This window comes from Notamacropus eugenii, chromosome 5 (genome assembly GCF_028372415.1).
Source record: "Notamacropus eugenii isolate mMacEug1 chromosome 5, mMacEug1.pri_v2, whole genome shotgun sequence".
Classification (NCBI taxonomy): Eukaryota; Metazoa; Chordata; class Mammalia; order Diprotodontia; family Macropodidae; genus Notamacropus; species Notamacropus eugenii.
The window spans coordinates 323826050-323848794 of record NC_092876.1 but is presented as its reverse complement, the minus strand read 5'-3'; the positions used below and the strand labels follow the sequence as shown (position 1 = coordinate 323848794).

General features: G+C 41.4%; 1 protein-coding gene across 6 annotated transcripts in view; it reads left to right on the top strand.

Annotated features, from left to right (window-relative positions):
• ARHGEF4 (Rho guanine nucleotide exchange factor 4) overlaps positions 1-20315 on the top strand; it is a 501611-nt gene extending 481296 nt beyond the window's left edge. For all 6 annotated transcript variants that reach the window (XM_072613489.1, XM_072613487.1, XM_072613486.1 and 3 more), the window contains 8 exons: positions 2301-2495; positions 4074-4253; positions 5203-5435; positions 9707-9836; positions 12809-12940; positions 16154-16397; positions 17581-17658; positions 18558-20315. In XM_072613489.1, the coding sequence (XP_072469590.1) occupies positions 2301-2495; positions 4074-4253; positions 5203-5435; positions 9707-9836; positions 12809-12940; positions 16154-16397; positions 17581-17658; positions 18558-18715 (1350 nt within the window). In that variant the 3' untranslated portion in view covers positions 18716-20315. The remainder of the gene's footprint in view (positions 1-2300; positions 2496-4073; positions 4254-5202; positions 5436-9706; positions 9837-12808; positions 12941-16153; positions 16398-17580; positions 17659-18557) is intronic.
• Positions 20316-22745: the final 2430 nt, after the last annotated feature.

Here is a 22745-nt window from a genome sequence, read left to right as displayed (position 1 = left end):
CAATATTCACAGTGGCTATGAATATGTCAGCATAATTCTGAATTGCAAAATATAACAGACTCTCCACATGGAAGACAGAACCAAAACATTTGCTTAAACACCAGAAAGCCAAACCCCAATAACAGAAAGCCAAATCTGTCATAGCAACAAAGAAATCTATATACAATAACAATGCAGGGGCACCGCCATCCCCAAGTCTTCCCTCTGCTAGGGCCTTTCTACAAACACTTGCTGCCTGCTTCCTCTCTCTCCCTCAGCTCTAACTGCTGTGTCCAACTTCCTCTCAGCTCTGCTCTACCCTTTCTGCTCTGCCCCTTCCTGCTTCACCCCTTCCTGTTTTACCGATTCAGCAAGCTCCTCTCACCACACACTCATGTGGCTCAAGCAAGTTACATGGGCCTATTAATGAATGGGAAAGATCATCCCATTATGCAAAAAATATATGAACAGTACACCTGGTTCTGTTTATTTCTTCTTACACCACTTCAAAGAAGTCTTCCCAGGCTTCTCTGAATTCCTCATATGTGTTGTTGCTTACAGTACAACTGTATGCCATATACCAGGCTTCGGTGCTTAACAAATACTTGACTGACTGATTGGTAAACCGCATCTTGTTCTACCACTTCCCAAATAATGACCATCATGTGTTTCCAGTTCTTAGTAAAACAAAAACAGGACATACTTTGTATTTTTGTGTTGAATGAACAGAAAAGAGGGTGGGAAAAGGGAGGGAGTAGAGAAAGAAGAGTCTAGCATGCTTCAGTATTCCTGACTTTCTTGTATAACATAGTAAAGGACCAATAGCTGGCTAGTCTCATGTATATTGACATCTTCATGATATTCAAGGAAATAAGGAAAGGAAGTTATTTTCCTTTGCTTCATTGTGCCCCAAAGCTATTAGCATTGGCTACATTAATATGAAATATTTGTACACTCCCATGGCTGAGCATCTATCCCACCACATGTTACCACTGACGTTAGAATAACATCACATGTTTGATATGAGTAAAGAAAAGTGTATAATCCAGCATTAAATTTAGTATGGCTAAATTAAAGATAGTGGGAAATGTATATGATAGGAATGAGAATGGAATATATGTTGTATGTATGAATGGTGTGTGTGTGTGTTGATTCATGAATGTGTGCATTGTATGTATACGTGTGTAGTTGTGTTGGTCTTACCAAAGCATGTGTGTGTGTACACAGAGGTATATATACATATGGGTGTATGTATGTGTGTATATATACATGTGTGTGTATGTATGTATGTGGTTTTATGTCTATTTCAATAAAGGCAGCTCCCATAATGAACATAGAGGGGATTTTGAGTCAAGAAAACCTGAATTCACATCCCACCTCTGGTATTGATTAGTGCTTAGCACAGTGCCTGGCACAGAGCTAGTACTTAATAAATACTGACTGGTTCACTATGTGACCATAGGCCATTTCTCTTTCCTGTATCTCAAGCAATTTTCTAACAGTACACGTTATAGACATATTGTGAGTTGTATCATTTCCTATCTAGAATATTAAAAACTAGCATTTGAATAAGACCTACTATGGGCCCAGCACTGGGCTAAGTGCTTTATACATATTACCTCCTTGATCCTCACAATCACCCTGGAAGGTAAGGGCTATTGTTATCATCCCCATAAAGTTGAGGCAGACAGTGGTTAAGTGACTTGCCCAAAGTCATAGAAGCTCGCGTCTGAAGGCAGCTTTGAGCTAAGTCTGCCTGATTGCAAGCCCAATGCTCAATCCATTGTGTCACCTAATTGTGAAGAAATCGTACGTTCTTGATGTATTGGTGTAAATATGGGCTAGTGCTTGTGTGTTGACTAATTGTTGTATGTATGAGTTAGTGCTTATTTATGGTATACTGTGGGCATGTGCATATGTGTATATAAGGAAGGATATGGATGGCTGGAGAAAGTTGTCTTCTCCCTATTCCACTGTGCCTCATTTTGTACATGAAAGTCCAGGTCATAAACTATCCATGGTTGTGCTGGTAAATGTTTAACAGCTGACTCTTCGTGCCCTCCAAAAAAGAAAAATGTATTCATGACACACTTTTAAGTTTAACCTGCATTATTAGCATTTTTCCATCACTTTTTAAAGTATAGGCAATCAACAAAACAATGAAACAAGCCCTGATTTGCAGAGTTGACCAATTTCTGAGGTATAAAGGCTATCACTAAAAATTTAACAATCAGCTTTCCTGAGCTGGTTCAATCTGGCCCTGGATATCCCCCCAGCATGTGGGAACAGTTGTCCTGACAGCTCTGTAAATTTCAATTTAGCTTCGGGTCAACCAGGATGAGCCCATGGAAGACTACCCTGCTAAAGCCGAGGACGGCAAAGAAGCCGACACTAGCAGCATCTCCCGGCGCCAAGGCACAGCACAGACCAGCAAGGATCAGATGAGAACCAATGTGATCAATGAGATCATCAGCACTGAGAAAGACTACATCAAACACCTGAAGGACATCTGTGAGGTGAGTGATGGGAAGGTGCTCTTAGGTGCCAGGCCAGCAGGGCTCTCATTTCTGAAATAAAAGCGAGTAAGAGTGTGACAACAAGGCCTTACCCTCATGTATATAACCTTATATTTTTCAAAGCTCAAGGGGTCTGGGTTCTCACCCTCACTCCATTATTAACCATCAGTTTGACTTGAGCAAGTATGTTCCTTCCTAGACCTTCAGTTTCCTCACCTGTAGAGTAAAGAGGGAGAGCTAGTTGATTTCTCAGCCTCCTTTCCATCACAAAACACTCCATATTCATGACCTCATTTTAGCCAACCTCTTGAAATGTATTGAACAGACATCATCCCATTTGACAGATAAGGAAACCCAAGTCTCTGACAGAGGAACCTGTCCAAGGTCATAAGGCCAGCTAGAAGCAGAGCTAGAATTAGAATCCTGATCTCAGGATTCCCAGTACTGACCTCTCTCCACAATATTCTACTGTAACTTGGAGTTCAAAGTACAGTTATTCAAGCCAACTTTCCAGCCAGGCACTCCAACCCAGTGTTCTTAGAATCTTAGATACTGGGCTAGAAGGGGACCTCAGAGGCCATCTAATCCATTTTTCCTCATGATTTTTCAGATGAGAAAAGTGCAAAGCAGATTGGCCTATGATTTGTCTAAGGTTATATAAGTAGTAAATGGGATTTGAACCAAGGTCCTCTGACTCCAGGATTCTGAGATAAAAGGAATCTCTGCCATGGCTGCTGGCATGGTCTGTGTACCAAAATGATATTTAGTGATTCTTGATTTCTTTTTTTTTTTTTAAATTCCAGTCTTCATCTCTCTCACACTCTGTGACATTGATTGGACCATCAAAGAAAGAGATTGAACTCTACTTGTCTTTAGAAAGGCTTCCTTTGGGAGACTTATCTTAGTTCCTTGACTTACTGTATGACCTTAGGCAGGTCACTTAACTCCTCTATCCTCACTTTGCTTATCTGTAAAATGAACAGTTAAACTCCATGTAGGATTACACTCAGTGATTTAAAGAATCATACATCTAGGACTGGAAAAGCCCTTACAATCCATCTGGTCCCATTCCCCTCATTGTACAGATAAGGAGACTGAGGCCCAAGGAAGTTAAGTGATTTACCCAAAGTCACACAAACTCTAAGTAGGAGAGGTGAGATCTAAGGTCCTTTCCACCTCTAAGTTCTACAATCCTATGTTTGTCCCTAATCTGGGCAGACAAATCCAAGGTCTAAGTTTATAGACCCTCATCCTTACCACAGGATCTAAGCTCCCTCCCCTTTCTCCTGTGTTTCATTAATATAGCAAACATTTATTAAGCACCTACTATGTACTCTGGGAGACACTGGCCTCAAGGCATTTTCAGATTAGATAGGGAAAGGAGATGTCCAAATGTGAAAAGTCACAACAATACTTGAGGTATCACACAATACTTTACACAGATCAAAATGAAAGATGAGTAATCAATCCAACAGGAGTTCAAAGGAAGGAAGAAATCTTTGCAAGCTCCCAGGGAAGGGAAGCAGAGCCCTGGCTCCCAGGCTCTGATCATTCCTCACCTGTCTGTCTCGCACACAGGGTTACATCAAACAGTGCCGCAAGCGGGCAGACATGTTTACAGAAGAGCAGCTGAAGACAATCTTTGGGAATATCGAGGAGATTTACAAGTGCCAGAAAAAGTTTGTGAAGGCGCTGGAAAAGAAGTTCAACAAGGACCACCCCCACCTCAGTGAGCTGGGCTCCTGCTTCTTAGAATATGTAAGTAAGCCGGATGTTTATTCACAAGGAAATATTTTCTCTTCTGAAACTAGGCTAACTGGTCTTGTGCTTGGAGGTGGGATTTGGCAAATTAAGGAAACACTACAAACTATGGAGAGAGTAGTTTCAGCTGAATGATGTAGTGGATCCAGGTCACATAGATCTGTGATCTCATCCACCAGCATGTGAGCAGGGGCAAAGGAGGGAAATGGGGAAGTTGATCCAGTGATCTGGGATTGGTTTCCCTATTCTCCAGTTTGTAGACAAAATGTGTTCCAAAAACTCTGATCTCTGCAGTGGCAAAAACACAGAATTGTGGCAGGAAGACAGATGTCAAAAATTATAGTAATTAATTGTCCTATCTTACTTCTCTGTAGAACTTCTAATTTTTTAGAAGTACTGTCATATTTGTTAACCTTTGATCCAAAAAGTGGACAATGTTTTGCTTATTATTGAAAAACCTACCTGTTCTAGAAATATGACTTCACCAATAGCGCAAAATTCTGATCTGATTCCTGTGGATAATGCTGCATGGCACATCCTCCTCAGAATGCCGCAGAAAACTGAGAGCCCTGGTGGCCCCGACGCCAGTCCTATAATGAGGCATCACCCTACCAACCACACACTTAGTAATGATAGCTAGCATTTATGTGACACTTCGTATTGGAAAGCACTGTGTAAATATTTCATTCTAGCCTCTCAGCTACCCTGGGAAGAGGTATATGCTATTATATCCCCATTTTACAGATGAGGAAAATGAAACTGAATGAGGGTGGATGAATCGGCCATCACACAGCCAGTGTCTGAGGCAGGACTTGAACTCAGGTCTTCCTAACTGTGGGTCCAAATATACCACTTACCTGATTTGGCTATGCATCTTGCTGCTCCATCACACAAGTTGGGGACAATTATAATGCACAATACGTTTCTTTTTTTTCTTCCCTTGCAGCAAAATGATTTCCAGATCTATTCAGAGTACTGCAACAACCACCCTAATGCCTGCGTGGAGCTTTCTAAGCTGGCCAAAGTCAACAAATACGTGTACTTCTTTGAAGCCTGCCGGCTGCTCCAGAAAATGATTGACATCTCCCTGGATGGTTTCTTGCTGACCCCAGTGCAGAAGATCTGCAAATATCCCCTGCAGCTGGCTGAGCTACTCAAGTACACCAATCCCCAACATAGGTAAGCTGACCTTGGCTCCACCCTATTGTATTTGGTGTTGCTTTAATTCCATGATGCCGCTGTTAGTCACTTCCCTTCAATAGAGGCCTGTGGCCAGCTCTTCTCCCATTCCCAAAACCATGAGAGCCAAGGGAAGCTGGGTTTCAGATGCGCTTCATTGCAGGACGCCAGTGATATGGGCCATTTACCCTGATGGCCTATAGAGGTCCTGGCAGGTTTAGAGAGGAATGGGGAGATGACAGCAGAGACCTGAGCTCTGAGAAACTCTCTGCCTGAGGCACTATTTCCCAGTCAGAGGCAGCTAGTGGAACAAAGGACAGAGCGCTGGACCATAGTCAGGAAGACCTGGGTTCACCAACCTCAGATGCTTACTGGTTGTGTGATCCTACACAAGCCACTTAACCTCAGTCTCCTTCAGCTTCTCCATCTATAAAATGGGGCTAATAGTAGCATCTACCTCCCAGGGTTGTTGTGAGGATCAAATGAGATAATATTTATGAAGAGCCCTGCAAACCTTAAAGCATTCTATAAATATTAGCTATCATCCTCATTATTACTTAAAGGCCACCTCAGTTGAGAAGATCATGAGATCTACCCAATTATCTTGCCCATTTTTGACTTGTGGTAAAGGGTGGACATGGTGGTACCGATAAGGAAAAGTGGAAGGACATCTTGGGGTTGTTGCTGAGTCAACCAGCCTTTCCTGGATGTTGACTATCTCTCTCCCTTTACCTGTCAAGCTTGGAACAAAGAGTGAGTTCCTAGAAACTTTCTTTACTGATCTTCAGAAGGACAGATTATTTGAGGCTCTATTAACAGAAGCAGGAAAGAATCCAAGTAAAGGTAAGATAGCTGGGCTGGTAATGGATGAACAGGGCTTTAGCAGAATGGGGAGCAGCTCCATGGTATGGGTAGCCTGAACTTCATGGTTGTATCACAGATCAAAAAAGGTTGAGCAACCCTGGTTCAATGACCTAATTTTGTGGTGTCATACAGTTTCTGCCAGAAGAGGGTCACCCTGACCTTCAGGAAGCTAAAAGTATCCTCAAGAGGAATTTAAAATAGGTAGTGCATATAGAGGAGTCATTGGGAATCACAGTAATATCACTCAAACACTGGGGTCCAATGAAAATTTACCTTCTCCCTAGGCTCATATACACTATTAAATTCTGCTGCACGGTATTCCAACCATATAGCTTATGCTTCCATAACCACATCTCTTTATTCCCTTACCTGATTGGCAAGAATATTGCTGACAATCTTCACCTAGAATTATGAAATTCTAGCTATAGTTCTTTTAGTTCTTGGCATTTGTTTCAACTCTTGGTTATCCAGGTAAAGAAATTCCTCCTTCCTTTTTTGAGGTAACCCCCAGAAAGAAAATATATTGCCTGGTAACTTCTCTGATGAACTATATGGTATAAGGGTATCAATTTAATTATTCTCCAAAAAGAAGGTTGGGATTACCTGTGGATTCTGCTGCTCTCTGCCGGTCTTATTCCCTTTTAACCTGGATAACTGAGTCAGTTCTCAAATCACTAAGAATTCCATGAAAGTGAAGTAAAGATATGAGGCAGGAAATGAACATGGTGTGTTGAGGGAACAAGGATAAAACCAGCCCTGCTGGAAGAGAGTGTACGTGTTTCAGAGCAGTGGGACATTGAGGCTAAAAGGGTTGGGGAGGGCTTTGAAATCCTTACTGAAAAGTTGAGTTTGTATATGGTGTATGATAGGGAGCCACTGCAAGTTTTTGATGAGGGAACTGACAGAAATGGGAAAGGACTTGAGGTCCCAAAGCAGAACAAGTTCTTTTGTTTCAATGGGCTGTGAATTTTTGTGAATTGATTTGGCTGCTGCTTCCAGCCAATAAAATCTCTCAAGATCCCAGAAGAGCTTCAAGCTGGAACAGTAAGTAAACTATAAAATATTGTAAGACAGTGTAGTAGAACACTGAAGGAAGGAAGCAAGCATTTATTAAGCGCCTACTAAGTGTCATGCTCTGTGCTCAGCATTTTATAAATATTATCTTATTTGACCCTCATAACAATCCTGGGAGGTAGGTGGTATTATGGTCCCCATTTTACAGATGAAGAAACTGAGGCAAACAGGAATTTAAGTAACTTGCTCCAGATCATACAGCTAGGAAGTATCTGAAGCTGAATTTGAACTCAGGTCCTCCTGGCTCTACTCTGTCTGTTGAGATTTTGGGGTGCTCAGGACTGAAAATACCAACACTGGGTCCTGCCCAAATGAATTTGACTCAAGGCTTCTTTCAGTCAAAGAAAAACAAAGTTTATGTAAGATTTAGCATATAGTGTAAACTCTTAAGGACCCTAAGCATTTGTGAGGCTTGTATTGACAAGCAAGCCAGATTGAATCTCAGCTAGATTGAATCTGAGCACCTTCATGGAAAAGGGATAGGTTTTATACACAGAAAGATTGTGGGAGGGATCTAGGGGTGATGTAGTAGTCTGGGGCTTGGGCAGGGACCAATCTATGAGCTTCAGATTGAACTGGGAGTAAGGTTTTGAGAAAGAGAAAGGGAGGGAGGGAAGGAAGGAAGGAAGGAAGGAAGGAAGGAAGGAAGGAAGGAAGGAAGGAAGGAAGGAAGGAAGGGAGGGAGGGAGGGAGGGAGGGAGGAAGAAAGGAGAAAAGAAAAGAAATCTAGCAAGTAAATCCCAAGTTAACTGGGCAGTTTCTGGTAATCAAAATTTACCTTCCTTTGAAGAGGAGAAAGAAGGGGAGAGGGAGAGGCAGAGGAAGAGCTGAATTACCCAACTGCTGGGTCCCTATTCAGGCCTCTCAGTCTGCTCACAGGTTGTGTCTGTCCTTTGTTGTCGAAGAGGACCATGACATCAAGATGATGACATGACTTGCAGTTGACTTTGATTAGAGTGAGGGAGGGCTGTGCAAGGTCACAAGCCTTACTTTCTCCTTCAGAGCCAGACTAGAGATAGACCAGAATCCTGGCCCTTTTAGGCTAAATCCTTTTCAGGTTTATTTTAGGCCCTCCTGGCTTAGAGTGAAAGTCAATGGTAACTGTTTCTTTTTGGAACAGCAATTCTGTTCTGCTTGATTTTTTTTTTCTTTTTCTTTCTAAGTAAAGGGGCCATCCCTTGAGTCATTTATTAAAGAGGCCTATTCATTGAATGGGCATTACCTCACTCAAAGTGAGAACCTGAAAAGGCCTTATTCTAAAAGGGTCAGGGTCTCCCCTTGCATCCTGGGCTATCTCCAGTTGTCCTGATGCATATCTGGTCCTTGGACCCAGATGGCTCTGGAGGAGAAAGTGAGGCTGGTCAACTTGCACAGCCCTCCTTCACTCAAATCAAAGTCAACTGCAAGTCATGTCATCATTCCCTGATGTCATGGTCCTCTTAGAAAACAAAGGATAAACACAACTACAAGTGCTCTGGGAGGAGGGGTCTAGGGAGGGTCTTGAGGAGGAGGTAAGGAGGATCTTGATAGAACTGGGGTGACTAGAAGTCAGACACCAGAAACCAAGAGAATGGGATTAAGGGTGAGAAGTACCTGAAGGCTACCTGGAGATAACAGACCATGGAGGACTCAGCTAGGCTAAGGGTAACAGAGAATGGAAGGCTTATGGCCTCAGGAGAACACTAGATCAAGTGACAAGATTCAAGGAGAGTTCTAGAGGGCTCCCAGAGCCTATACCCCAACCTATACACTGCACCACCTAGCTGCACTCCACTTGAAATCAGGAGACCTAGGTTTGAAACTTGCCTCTGATACTTATACACTATGGGCAAGTCACTTACCTTCTCAGAGACACAGTTTCCCTATCTGTAAAAATAATAACAATTATACTTGTACAGTCTTTCTCAGAAAGACAGCATAGCAAAGTGGGTAGAGTTGACCTCAAAGCCAGGAAGACCTGGGTTCAAGTCTTGCCTCTGAGACACACAGACTTGGTGAACTTGGATGAGTCACTTATTCCACAGACCTCTGAAAAACTCCCAAAGACTATAAGACCTTCTGAGAAGGTACCAAGCTTCATTGGTAGAGAGTTTCCTCAAATGAGAGTCCTCTACAGCACTGAAATCACAGGCCTAGCCCTTGTCCCAATCTATCTCACAGGTTTATTACAGAGGAAGCATTTTGCAAACCTTAAAGTTGCTACACAAATGTGAATTATTATCATTGAGGTATCTGGAGGAAAATAATGTTTCACAGATTTCAATTCACAATCCTATGATCGTTTATATCACTGGTATGTGATAACGCTGCTAATAACATGTATTTTACTTTAGGGATTTCAAAGATGTAGAAGCTGCCTTAAATGCTATGAAGAACGTAGCCCGGCTTATCAATGAGCGGAAGAGGAGACTTGAAAATATAGATAAAATCGCTCAATGGCAGAGTTCAATAGAGGACTGGGAGGTAAGAACAACCAACCCCTCTACGTGAATGCTTCTTTTATGAGGAAGCTCAGATGTTCAGTCTAATTAAAACCTTACTGGAGGAGGAACCAGATTATCTGGAAACCTACGTTAGAAATTGTCACCCCCCCATGTGAAACTTAGTCTAGTGGAAGGGACAGGACTTATATGCACATACCCTAACACATATCAAATATAGGATGGTTGAACAGGGAGCTCAGTCAATGTCAATGCTGAAGGAAGATTCAAATCAACAAACACGTATTGAACATTTTTCTGTGGCCGGTGCTTTATGCTTCTGTTGAGACTTCTGTTTGGTCCTCTCTAAGTTCATGTGGCAGGTAACTGCTACTAAACATATTTTTGTCACAGCACAGAAATTACAGAGGTAAAAATCTAGGGTTATTTTTTTACTATTATGCTCAAGCATAGGTTCAGGCATCAAAAAAAACCTGAACAAGCCATGAGGATTCTGACGGGGCTTCTTCTAGGCAAAGCTGTGTCACAGTGACAGAAAAATCGTTCTTTTACATATTGCAATCTTGTACAGTTCTCTTAGGCCATAAAAGCTAAAAAGAAAATGGATCCATAATCCCATACTTGCTCAATGTCATAAAAGTTAAACAAACTTAAACATCAAGTCATAATTTCGTACCTTAGCTAAGGAGACAAACCTTATCAAGCAAACTCTATAGGTAAACTAAATTAGGTACAGATTAAACTACATTTAGACGATTCACAAATAGTATGACGGAAAAAGATTTACATGTTACCAAGGAGTCAGAGATAGTTGAGATTATTCCTCTGGCTTATCTATAGCCTGTTGAAGGCTTTAAGTAAATTTTCACAACCTACAGAGCAGGTTTTGGTCTGGTAAGGTTATTATTAAGGCAGACTTTTAGTTAACCAAAATCTGCAGGAGGAATGACCCTGAGGCCTGAATAATAAGAGGAAATAAAAAATTCCCATAATAGTTTCCAAGGCTAACTGCTTTTTAAAATAAGCCTTCTAGCCTTTATTAAGTCCATTAGCATACTAAACTTGACTTCCTGGTATGGAATGTAAATGCATTTTCCAAAGGCAATTTCACTTGCACATTCTAATAGGGCTTAAAAAAAAAAAAGGCAGAGTTCTTAGACAAATAAATAATTATGCTTGAGAACAGGAAGTTAAGCAGAAACAGTTTTTCTAATTGTTCTTCCCCCTTAGCAGACATTACCTAATTGATAAATATAATCCATGACCTTCTGTCCCTGCATTTGTGCCTCTTAATGGAAAGGTGATGACAAGAAAGGCTCTTAGATCGCTAAGGCTCTTAACTTTTTTTTTTCTGCTTGTCCATTTCTCCACCTCCTATTTATCCCGTGCTTGAGCAGCATCCAGTCCTAAACTAATTATTGACATTCCACTGACCTTGTTAGTCACTCAGTGGTGAACATTCCTAAGGCTAAAGGCGTTGACACTTGTTATTCAAAAATGCATTTCCATGTCTTCAAGCAGGTCTGGTCCTCAGCAAAATCATGAAGCTGACAAAATTTTCCCTCCCATCTCCCCTCTCCCCCTTGAAGACCTTTCCCACCTATTGTCTGACACTGCTCCTTCCCTCCTGTGCCATGTTGCCCTTTGGTTATTTAGAGATCCTTCCTACAGTCCCCCAAATAACTCTTATTCCTTGGCAGGGACCAAGACTTCCAGATTATCCCATCTGATCCTCCAACTATGTTTTCATTCCAATAGAACTGTAATACCACCTGGCCAGAGGGTCAGGGAAAAGATAGGAAAGGAGAGAATTAATTCCTTAGTAAATTAATTCACTAGAAGTATGGAGGCCTTTTAACAGCTTGATATACTACCTATCCCCACCTCCCCTTTCTGGGGATATTTGCATTTTTGAAGGGCAACCAGAGAAGGTAATGCTTAAGAATGATTTTTTTTGACTGACACTTTAATGGTCTCATTTCTGGTACTATGACAGGTTAGATATTGACCAAGGGTAAGGATTACTGAAAACCTATCACCACATCAGAACAGCTTCTTCATCAGCCTGTGCAGGTTGACCCTATATAGATGACATACCATAGTTTTATACCCTCAAAAGTTGATATGCCCCTTCCTTCATTTCCAAGGCTTCATGTTCAAGCAAAAAATTCACCTTTTGCCAAATAGCTTATTTATGGCCATTACCCAATCCTTGTATTAGAAAATATTAACTTTCATATTGTTAAAAACACACTTGACACTGAAAGATATCAAGGAAAATTTATTAGAGTTTAGAGGAATTGAATGCCTTGGCCAAGGTAAACTCCATTCATCTTCAAAAAGTGGGGTAGAGAGAGAGAAATACACGGAAATGAGGGCGTTTTTATAACATTAGAGTGAATGGATAGACCCATTCTCTCATGGTCACTATCTTTTGACATGCCCACTGTATGTCATTAAGCAAGGGCAGTTGGATTTTTAGGTGGCACTGCCAGTGACCTCAGCTGGTTTGACCTGGATCAATTCTGTCTTCTTGGGTTTTTCTGAAAGCCCCTAACTGTTTTCTGATTGGTCAGGGCAGTTTTTATTCAGTAACATTAGAGGCTATGACCTTTGTGAACACTTAACCCTGGCTCTCTCTTACAAGTTTCTGACCTTATTTACCTGACTCTGCTAGGTCACAATTCTGATTAACTATCACCACTGAGAGTTCTTACCCTGTGGAAACAGAACTTTTTCCTTTTGTTTCCCACATGAAACAAAGAAAGAATGGCATTTAACATAGTATAATCACATTCTGATTTATGTGGTTTAGATTGTAAGGGGTGTAGGAGTTAAAAACCATGGGAGGGATTTTTAGTTCAGAAATTTCTTGGAAGAGGTGAGGAGGGAAGCTTGGTGATTCTGGGTTCCCATTTCATTGAGCCATTGTTTGGATCTTCGTCAGGGGTAGGGAGGAGTCTGCCTCACAGATCCCTTCTTCACCCCTACCAGGGTGAAGATGTCCTTGCCAGAAGCTCTGAACTCATCCACTCTGGTGAATTAACCAGAATCTCCCAGCCCCAAGCCAAGAGCCAACAGAGAATGTTTTTCCTCTTCGACCACCAGCTCATCTACTGTAAAAAGGTAATTGGGGTTCTAGGTCTATACCAGGTAAGTGATCTATTCCTCAGAGACAATCTGCTATTAAACTCTTCCACTTGGCCTCCTGGCTCCTCTCTTTTCAGAGGGAGGGCCTGCTGGCTTTTCTAATTAGTCAAAGAATGTGTTTCTACCTCTAGTCTAGACAGCAGGAGAGGTTGCAAAGGAGGACTTCTAATCTCAGGGTACTCACAGTTTATTTGAGATGAGATAGGATTATAGGAAAATAAGTTTAGACCTCTAAGGGACCTTAGATGTCACAAGTCCAACCCTTTCAGTTACACATGAGGTACTGAGACCCAGAGAGGTTAAATGGTTTTTCATGGTCACACAGGTAGAACATGGAAGAGCTCAGACTCCAACCCAGTTCCTCTGACTCTCAACCCAGTATGTTTTCCACTGCCTGTCAATGTCAAACAGTTAAATAATGGTACAAGGTAGTAAATGCTAGAGACCCAATAAATGGCATAGACAGTAAGCACCATGGGAGTTCAGAAGAGGAAGAGGCTAGTGTGGGCTGGAGTAATGAGGGAAGGTTTCATGAATAAGGTAGAACTTGAGCTAGGCCTTAAAAGACGTGTCAGACTGAGACCTGGGAAAGACCTTAGCTTAAAAAGAGCCCAGGTCTCCCACAGCATCCAGGGCCATCCTTAGTCATTCTCATTTCTATCTGGCCATTGGACCAAGATGGCTCCAGAAGAGAAAGTGAGGCTAGTAACATTGCACAGCCCTCCTCACTTAAATCCAATCTACCTGCAAGTCATAGCATCACCTTCCTGATGCTGTGGTCCTCTTCAAGAATGAAGGATAAGCAACCAAAACAAGAAGGATAGGTAGGATTTTGATAGGTAGAAATGAATGTGTGAGGAGGTTATTTCAGGAAGGAGAAATAGTCTAAGGCAATGGTGTTAAACTCAAATAGAAAGGGATCCCTGCAAGGCACTTTTTGATTTAGAAAATCACAAATGAACATGATCTATGATGTATTTATATTTTTATTTATTTTGTTAAACATTTCCCAATTACATTTTATTTCTGGATCAGTCTGCAGGGAGGAGTTTTGCCCATGCAGCTGAGTTTTGACACCCCTAGTCTAAGCAAAAGACCAGAGACTGGAATGCATAAAGTGAGGCTAGCTAGCTAGGATAACAGTCTCATAAAGGGAAATCAGATAAAAAGTTGGAAAACCAGTCAATTATTAATTTAGATCATTATCTTGGTCACCCTTCATTTCTTCATCTGGCAGACTGAAGTTGACTGACCTTTTTCAGTGGATGATCCTAAATATGTACAGGAATATTGAGAAATCAATAGAAGAGGGTCTTATTTTTTGCAAATCTGATAGCTGGGAATCAAATAGGAATTTATAAACCACACAATAGGGAGAACCCACATATATGGCCCATCTTGACAACCCAGACCATGGGTTGCAAATAAGGTATATTTATATCACATAAGAGCTTTTTTCTATTATGAAGTACTAAATCAATTAATTGCAAGTATCTTTCAAATACAGCTTAGTGGACTTAAGTGTTTGCTTATAGATCATTAGCTACTTGTCATAAAGACTGGACATCAGGGAAGAGAATTTAACACTAAAGTGAAAGGAGCCTGTGCCCTTTAAAGGCAAATCTGGAAGCTTCTTAGAAATAAGAGAGTAGGTCAGGGGAAATATAATATTTATTCTAAGAAGTTATGTGGCAGAGAAAGAGCACAGGATTGGGGAGTCAAGAGTAACCTGGATTTTATTCCTGCCTCTGGCATTTACTAACTGTGGGCCCATGACTATGGGTCCTAACTTGTTCCTCTAAGCCTCATCTATAACATGGGAACAATCATGGATGTAGTATACCTACCTCACCAAACTTTTATAGGGATCAAATCTGATAACGTTTGTGAGTTTTGGGGTTTTGTTTTTTTTTTTTAGAAAAGTTAGAACATGATGCCCATGTCAGCTCTCTCCATTATTGCTTTAAAGGTATCATTATAGAATACATCTTTTGCACGAAGCCAGGCTCATCCAAAATCAGATGCTGAGATTCTCCCTGAAATGTCTCCTGAGCTATAATATCTCTCCTGGGCTCCGTCTTCCTCCACTTGTACCCAATATAAAGAGCCTTCCACTAAATCACATTCTTAACTCTCTGCTACTCCCTTAGAAGATATTTCACATTCTGACCATGATCAGTCAATCAACCAGTTAAGATTTATTCATTGCTGTGTTCCTAAAATTGTATTAGGGTTTGTGGGGTAAAATATGGAGTATCCCTAAAAGTTTTAGGGTAGTTTTAAGCTGTAGTAGCCTAAAACTGAACTATAACTTTTGGGACACTGTATAAGTATAAGTTAAGATACAAACTCATGAAGTAAGTAGTATTCTATGTAATAGGGACTAAGGTCCCTTCTAGCTCTAGACCTATAAGATGATAAATAAAAGTGAGAGGGCTTCAGTGAACATGAAGTGTTGTACATATTTAAAGGTACTTTTGTTATTCTTAAGACATTCATTGGCTTAGCCATTTGGTTTGGGATGTAAATGGTGGATGCAGAAAACAAACCATGACTTTCACCCAACAAGTGAAAAGTATCTGCTTGTGAAAATCTGCTATGTGCAGATCCCAGAGGCAACATGGGATAGTAGGGAAAACACAAGACTTGGAATCAGGAGACCTGGGTTCAAGTCAAGACCTGACACTTATGATCTATATGATCTCAGCCTCAGTTTCCTCATCTCAAGTTTCCCTCATCAAAATGGGGAAAATAATACTTGTAGCCTACCTTACCAGACCCTGTTAGGACACATGGAAAAAATAGCTCCTACCTTTGGTTTCTGACTACATAAACCAGAAGATATCAGAGTCATAGATTGAAATGTATAATTATTCTTCAAGGTATCTAGTCCATTTTACAGTTGAGGAAAATGAGGGCCAGAGAAGTGGAAGAGGTAAGATATGAACCCAGGCCCTGTGATTCCAAATATGGAATTCTTTCCACTGCACCCCAATGCTTGCCTTAGGAATGACAGATGAAATGACACAGGAATATTGGTGAATCTCTTCTTCCATGTAAAATGGCCTTGTATCAAGGGTTGGGCAGGCACCAAATAGAGTCAGACCAGGGTGGCTCCCCAAAGTTAGTTGGTTCTAAGTCAAGTTGTGAAGAATGTGCCCTCAGTGCCCCACTGTGCACATCTTCCAGGACCTTCTCCGGAGGGACATCTTGTACTACAAGGGCCGAATCAACATGGATGACATGGAGATCATGGACTTGGAAGATGGGAAGGACAAGGACTTTAACATCAGTGTCAAAAATGCCTTCAAGCTCCATTGCAGCTCAACTGATGAAAGCCATCTCTTCTGTGCTAAGAAACCTGAACAGAAATTGCGCTGGCTCAAGGCCTTTGAGAATGAAAGGAAACAAGTCCAACTAGACCAGGAGACAGGTATGACCCCGCTCCTGCCCCTATCTCCCTGTGGCGCCTTCTCCCCTACATGCACACATCTGCTCTTGGTCAACACATTTTTATTAAGCACTCACTGTGTGCTGAAATACAGTCTAACCATGGCACTCTCCTATTCAAAGCTTCAATAGCTTCCTCTTGCTTCTAGGATAAAAATATGAGCTCCTCTGTTTGGTATTTAACGAAGGAAATGAGCATTTATTAAGCACAGTGAGGATACAAAACAAACAAAAAAAATGAAATAGGGAGTTCCTGCCCTCAAGGAGTTTATGCTTAATTAGAGACAGAAATATGAATATATATTGGTTTAAGGTGATTTTAGGGGGAGAGGGAGCTGGGAAGGAGGAGCTGGGAAGTGGAGAACAATCAAGAAAGACTCATGTAGGAGGTAGCTATTGAGATAGATTATGTAGCAGGAGGTATAAGTACTTGAGAAACTTAGAGGAAAGAAAGGTCAGTATGGGCTGATGCTTAGGGGAGAGTTCTCCTGTGGGAGAAGAAACCAACCAAGCTAGAGAAGGGAACAAGATAATTGAGACCTCATACGTACACCAAAAAGAGATGGTTTTCTAGAGGTAGAGGAACATCAAGGGATCAAGCTTTCGCCTAATCTTTCTTACTCCAAATATAAAAGAAGTTGAGTGTGCTAAAGTATAATCAGTAATCTCTTTCCATATCATTCCCCTGTGTTGTATTTTTAAAGTGATTTGATTCACAAATGTCTGGGTTAAATACAGCTTTTTTCGAAGAAGCATATTGACCACGAAAAATAAGAGATACTTTTTCCCTGTGTCATCTGTCTTTTTAGTTTTCTGAACCTCAATCTTCTCATCTATAAAACTGGAATAAACAGCATACTCATAATTACATGATTTACCTCAAGGATGAAAGTGCTTTTCAAACCACAAAGCACAATAGAAATATGTAAGGTATAACATGGAAGAAGAAAAAGATGTATAAGAAGAAGGTAGAAGAAAAAAAAGAGAATTGAGACTGCTTAGAAATGAGGAGAAATATGGGGGTTATGGAAGATTATTTAAGGCATGCTGGAGTTGGTCCAAAGTTATAATAACTTGGTCCTCCGCATGCTTCTTGACTGCTTTGGCTATGTGGGAGATGAGATCTCCCATGGATGCCCTCTGACCTCCTCTCTGTTCTCCCTCAGGCTTCTCCATCACAGAGGTACAGAAGAAACAGGCCATGCTGAATGCAAACAAACAACAGTCCAGTGGGAAACCCAAAGGTGAGTGAAGAACCACCAGAAGTGCCCTGTGTTCTAAGCCATAGAACTCAACCCTCCCCCCACTACAGCCCTAGTCCATTTCCTGTCTATCTCCCTATCCCCCACCCCAGGCAAATAAAGTCACTAAAACTTGCCATATCTGTCCTTTCTTAGCCTTTGGTTTCTATATGGAATTCTTATTGATCTTTTTTATTACATTATTGCAGAAGTCATAGGAGTCAGTCAGCAAATCCAATATATGTTAATACCCCCCCCAACCTATAACCTATAAACTAAACTTGGAGGTAGAAGGGATGACAAACATGTATGTATTACATACATAAAATATTTTATAAATAGAAAACATCATATTATTAACATATTTAATATATAACAATTAGGTAATATGATATGCATACACAGAGAAAGAGAAAGTAAAGTGTGCTTACTAAAGGATTCAGAGGAGGGTTCCTTTAGTAAATTCCCCTACTGTATCCTGCTACATTGATAGAATCCATGAGATCATAGATTTAGAGCCAGAAGGACCTTAGTGGTGATCCAGCCTAAACCTCTTATTTTATCAATGAGTAAGTGATCCTAGAAAAGGGAAATGATTTGCCTATGACCTCCTCACAGGTAGTAAGTAGCAGAGCTAAGATCTGAACCCAGATCCTCTGACTCCAGAAAAAGGTTCTTTCCTCTCAGACCACATTGACTTCTCTCTCCAGCAAAGAGAGGTCCCTCTAACTCTAAGTGGAAGTTTGCATATCTCTTTGACCTTAGGTGAGTCACTTCTCTTCTCAGCTTCCTCATCTGTAAAATGAAGGAGCTGGAACAATATCATCTAACAAAGTCCCTGCCAGCTGAGAAATATTCTATGACTTTTTGAGGCTTTTTTTCCTTCTCCCTCCTGTTTGCAGCCGTGAACCGGCCTTACTATGACTTCCTGATGCGCCAGAAGCATCCCACATTGCCCGCCAACCTCCCACAGCAGCAAGTCTTCATGTTGGCCGAACCCAAGCGGAAGCCATCAAACTTCTGGCAGAATATCAGCAGGCTGACCCCCTTCCGCAAGTGACCAGCTGGAGGGGGTGGCCCCTGTGCCCGTGCCTCAGCATCTCCCTTCTTCTCACCCCTTCCAATAAAGCACTTTAAGGATCAGCCCCAAATGGACTCATCACCGGCTCCTCCAGCCCTCTCTACTCCATTCCCAAGTCTTCCTCCCCCCTTCCATATCCCCAGACCCACCTCCCTCCTCTCCCTATTTATTTTGCAAACTGAATTTCCAGGTGGGGGAGGCAGCATTTTGGTGCCATTGGGGTTGGTGCCTTTTTTTGTTGTTTTACTTCCTTGACGTTAAGGGCGAGCTGGGGAGATCATCCTAAACAAGACCATGGACCCCCCCAAGGATCCCCTTACAGACTGTCCTTTGTGTTGGATCTTTCTTAGCCACCCTACCAGCAACACCCTTTTGCCCCACCAAGCTGGGGACACTGGGGCAGCTCTCATCCTCTTCCCCCAACCATTTGCCCACCAAAAGGACTCTAACTTTTAACTGGTTTGGCCACCATCTTGACCTTTCTCACTGGCCCCGAGGAACCCCACCTGGAACAACAACTGGCACTGACTGAGCATACTCAGAACTATGGGTTCTCATTGACTTGACTTCTATCCTGTGTTTCAGGTTTTTGTTGTTATATTCAAGGGTCAATCCCAGGCTCCTTCTTCTTTGGAAATTCTCCTATGGCCTCACAGTGGTTTCTTTGCAGGTGTAACGAATCATTTGGCCTTGTTTTCTGTCTGCCTAGATAGGGCTTGTATATGTCTCACTGACCCTTGTTACCTTCTTTCTGGCTTTCCCTAGCTATGGGGTGAGCCCCTCCCCAGTCCATGTCGAATGGTACCATTCAGCTACCGCATGGAGTAAAGTACAAGAAACTTGCAACCTAGTTTCTGATGTGTTTTTCACCTCCTTCGAGTTAGGTAAATTAGGAAACGGGAATACGGTGCCTAAGCAGATCTTGGATCAGAGCTGTTCTTGACTTTCTGTCCCATCCCCTTCGAGACATTGCTTCTGCCAGTTCATTCCTCAATTCTGCTCCATTCCTGGCCAATGAAAAATGCCCTCTTCATGTGTAATGTGTTTATTTATGGTCAAAAGAAAACAAAAACAAATACAGTCAGCTGCGTATTTTGTAAAGGTTTGTAACCTGTCTCGTCAGCTGTGGTGACTCTCATGCCTGTTTCCGTTATTTTTTGTTGTTGATGTTGTTGGGTTTTGAGGGTGGGGGGAGGGGTTGGGTTGATTTTCTAACAAAGGAGAGATAGAATTGATTTAATTCTTGGTTTAGTCACAGAAAAAGATTTGCCTTACCATAGTGAGAGCTAGAAGCCATAACGACTGAATTCTGTAGCGCCCAAGGCATTTGGGGAGGTGGGAATCAAACATCATTCTAGAAGAAATGACTTTTGGAGGTTGGCACAGGCTTCCACCCAGTAGGAGGCAGAGGGGGTTTGAGATGCTGGTGGTGACAGTTGGTCATTGAGTTTGGATTTGGATGTCCCAGGATACCATGAATTCAGTATAGCATGTAAAAAAAACAAAGTCATTCTTGCACTATGCCTTTCTCCAAACCAGAGGCGACATTTAATTTCATAAAGAAATTTATGAAAAGTGACATGCCAGTCATTGTGTTTCTGTCTTTCCTGTTGGTGTTGGTGTTTTCTCCTCTGCTTGGTCCTCCTCCCTTCTCATGGATACCCCCTTCTCCCTATGACCCGTGAATGATCACATGCCAATGTTTGTTGAAACCCCATTCTGGTAAATAATTTGTCCTTAAGCTAATCCATCAAATGTTCATTGAGTCCCTACTGCATGTCCATTACTGTGCCCGGCAATTAGGGGAAGACAGCCTGCAAGCTGTGGTTCTACACCCTCAAGGAAACAAGATTAACACACATGAAGCAGTTAAATAAAATGGAAAGAAATATTTGATCAAACGCAGAAAAAGCACTTATCACAAAGATGTGGGAACTGAGGCAAGTCTTAAAAGATGGATCAGATTTGGAAAGAAGAGTGCATTCCAAGTGGCCACACAGGGGGAGAGAGGAAATCCCATGAGCAAAGGCCCAGAGACAGAAATTAGCCTAGTATATTCAACCAGCTGAGCCTGCCAGAAACAGAGGGTCTACGTAGGCAAGTAGGAAGAGGTTCTTCAATTCAATTGTACAAATTTGTGGAGGCCAGATTTCAAAGGACCTTGAATGTCAACCTAAAAAAGCCCATGGATCAGTAAGTAGCCATGACAGGTTTTTAAGCAAGGGTGACTTCAGGAAAGCAATGCATTAGAAAAATTAATCTTGGAGTCTTAATCTTGGAAAGGATCTCAAGGGTTTATATTGGGAATACCTACTTCAATGTCTCTCAGAAGGGATCTAAACTCTGCTTAAAGACTTCCAGTAACAGGTGTTCACCATCCCCCGAGGCAGCACATTTTACTTTGGGACCATTGTAATACTTAGGAAGGTTTTCCTCAAATTGAGCCACAATTTACATCACTCTGACTTTCACCCATGATGGTCTGTTTTCCAAGCATTTCCCCTCAGCGACATCTACAGCTTAGCTCTATTTTTCCTCCTTTATCAATGTTTCATTTCAATGAAATAATTCCTTGCGAAGAAGCTCTCTATCTCATTACTCAGTAAAGTAACTAATTTTGTCGTATAAATTCTTTACATGATAAAAAATCACTTTTATCATATAAATATTTTAAACACACTTGAAGAGAGCAGAAAAGTTTTAAAACGAGATTTTTGAAGATTTTTTTCCCCCTATGTATAAGTATATCATACAGCATCACATACAACTCCTGAAGAGGAAGTAGGATGGATGCAGGATGGAGTGAAGGGGCAATAGAGAGATCCTACAGGAGACTTTTGTATTAATTCAGGAACAAGTGATAAGGGCCCAGACTAGGATCTGTGGCAGACATAGAGAGAAATAATGACTAGTATTTTATATAGCACCTCAAGATTTACAAAGTGATTTATACAAATATCTCATTTTATCCTTACAACTACCCTGGGAGGTAGGTGATATTATCCGCATTTTGCAAATGAGGAAACTGAGGCCAATGATTGAGGTCAAATCTGTGCTCAGATCTTCCTGGCTGCAGGTCCAGGACTCTACTCACTGTGCCATCTAGTAAATGATTCATGGTTCATCAATGGCTCAGGAGGAGAAGTGAGGCTGGTGACCTGCACAGCCCTCCCTCACTCAAAACAAAGTCAAGTGCAAGTCAGGTCATCATTCCTCTGATGTCATGGTCTTCTTTGAAAATGAAGGACAAACACAATGACAACAACATGGTTCACCAGACTAAAGGGTCCTAAGGGTCTGTCTTGGTCCATGACTAGCCAATAGGAATGAATGATTTTCTGGGTGCCAATCTTGAAATAGTCAATTCCATTTCTGAAAATCAGCACCAGAAGACATCACCTTGAATTAGTTCCACTGTTTCATTTAAAAAGCAACTATTTGTTTACTACCAGCTATGTTTCCAGACCTATAATGTGAGTAGGAAAAAAGGCACAAGTTCTCTGCCTTAAACAAGTTTATAGTCTAGGTAGAGGGAATGAAAACTAACACAGATGCAAGGATTAAAGAATAATAATAAAGGGCATTATAAGTTTATCACTTCTCTGTTGAATTCAAGAAAGTGGGGGAGGGGAATTAAAGTAGATTGAAGTCAGGGAAGGCTTCCGGGAGGAGATGGGAGTAGGCTCCTGAAGGAGGGGGAAGATTTGAATACATAAAAAAGAGGAATTAAGGTGTGGGGAGTATTGCAGCTAGGGGAACATCAGCTAGCCAATGAGGGAGAGGTAGAAATGAGCATGGTTTTTCATAGGGACAAGTGAGATTTTCTTTATTTTTTTAATAATTTTTTTTCTCCAATCACATGTTAAAACAATTTTTAACGTTTTTTTAAAAAGTTTTGAGTTCCAAATTCTATCCTTTCCAATTGAAAGTTGAAATAAAGTTGGAGCAGAAGGGTTCAGATTTGGAATAGCACGAGCTGAATGCCAGGCTAGAAGCTAGCCCTGTAGAT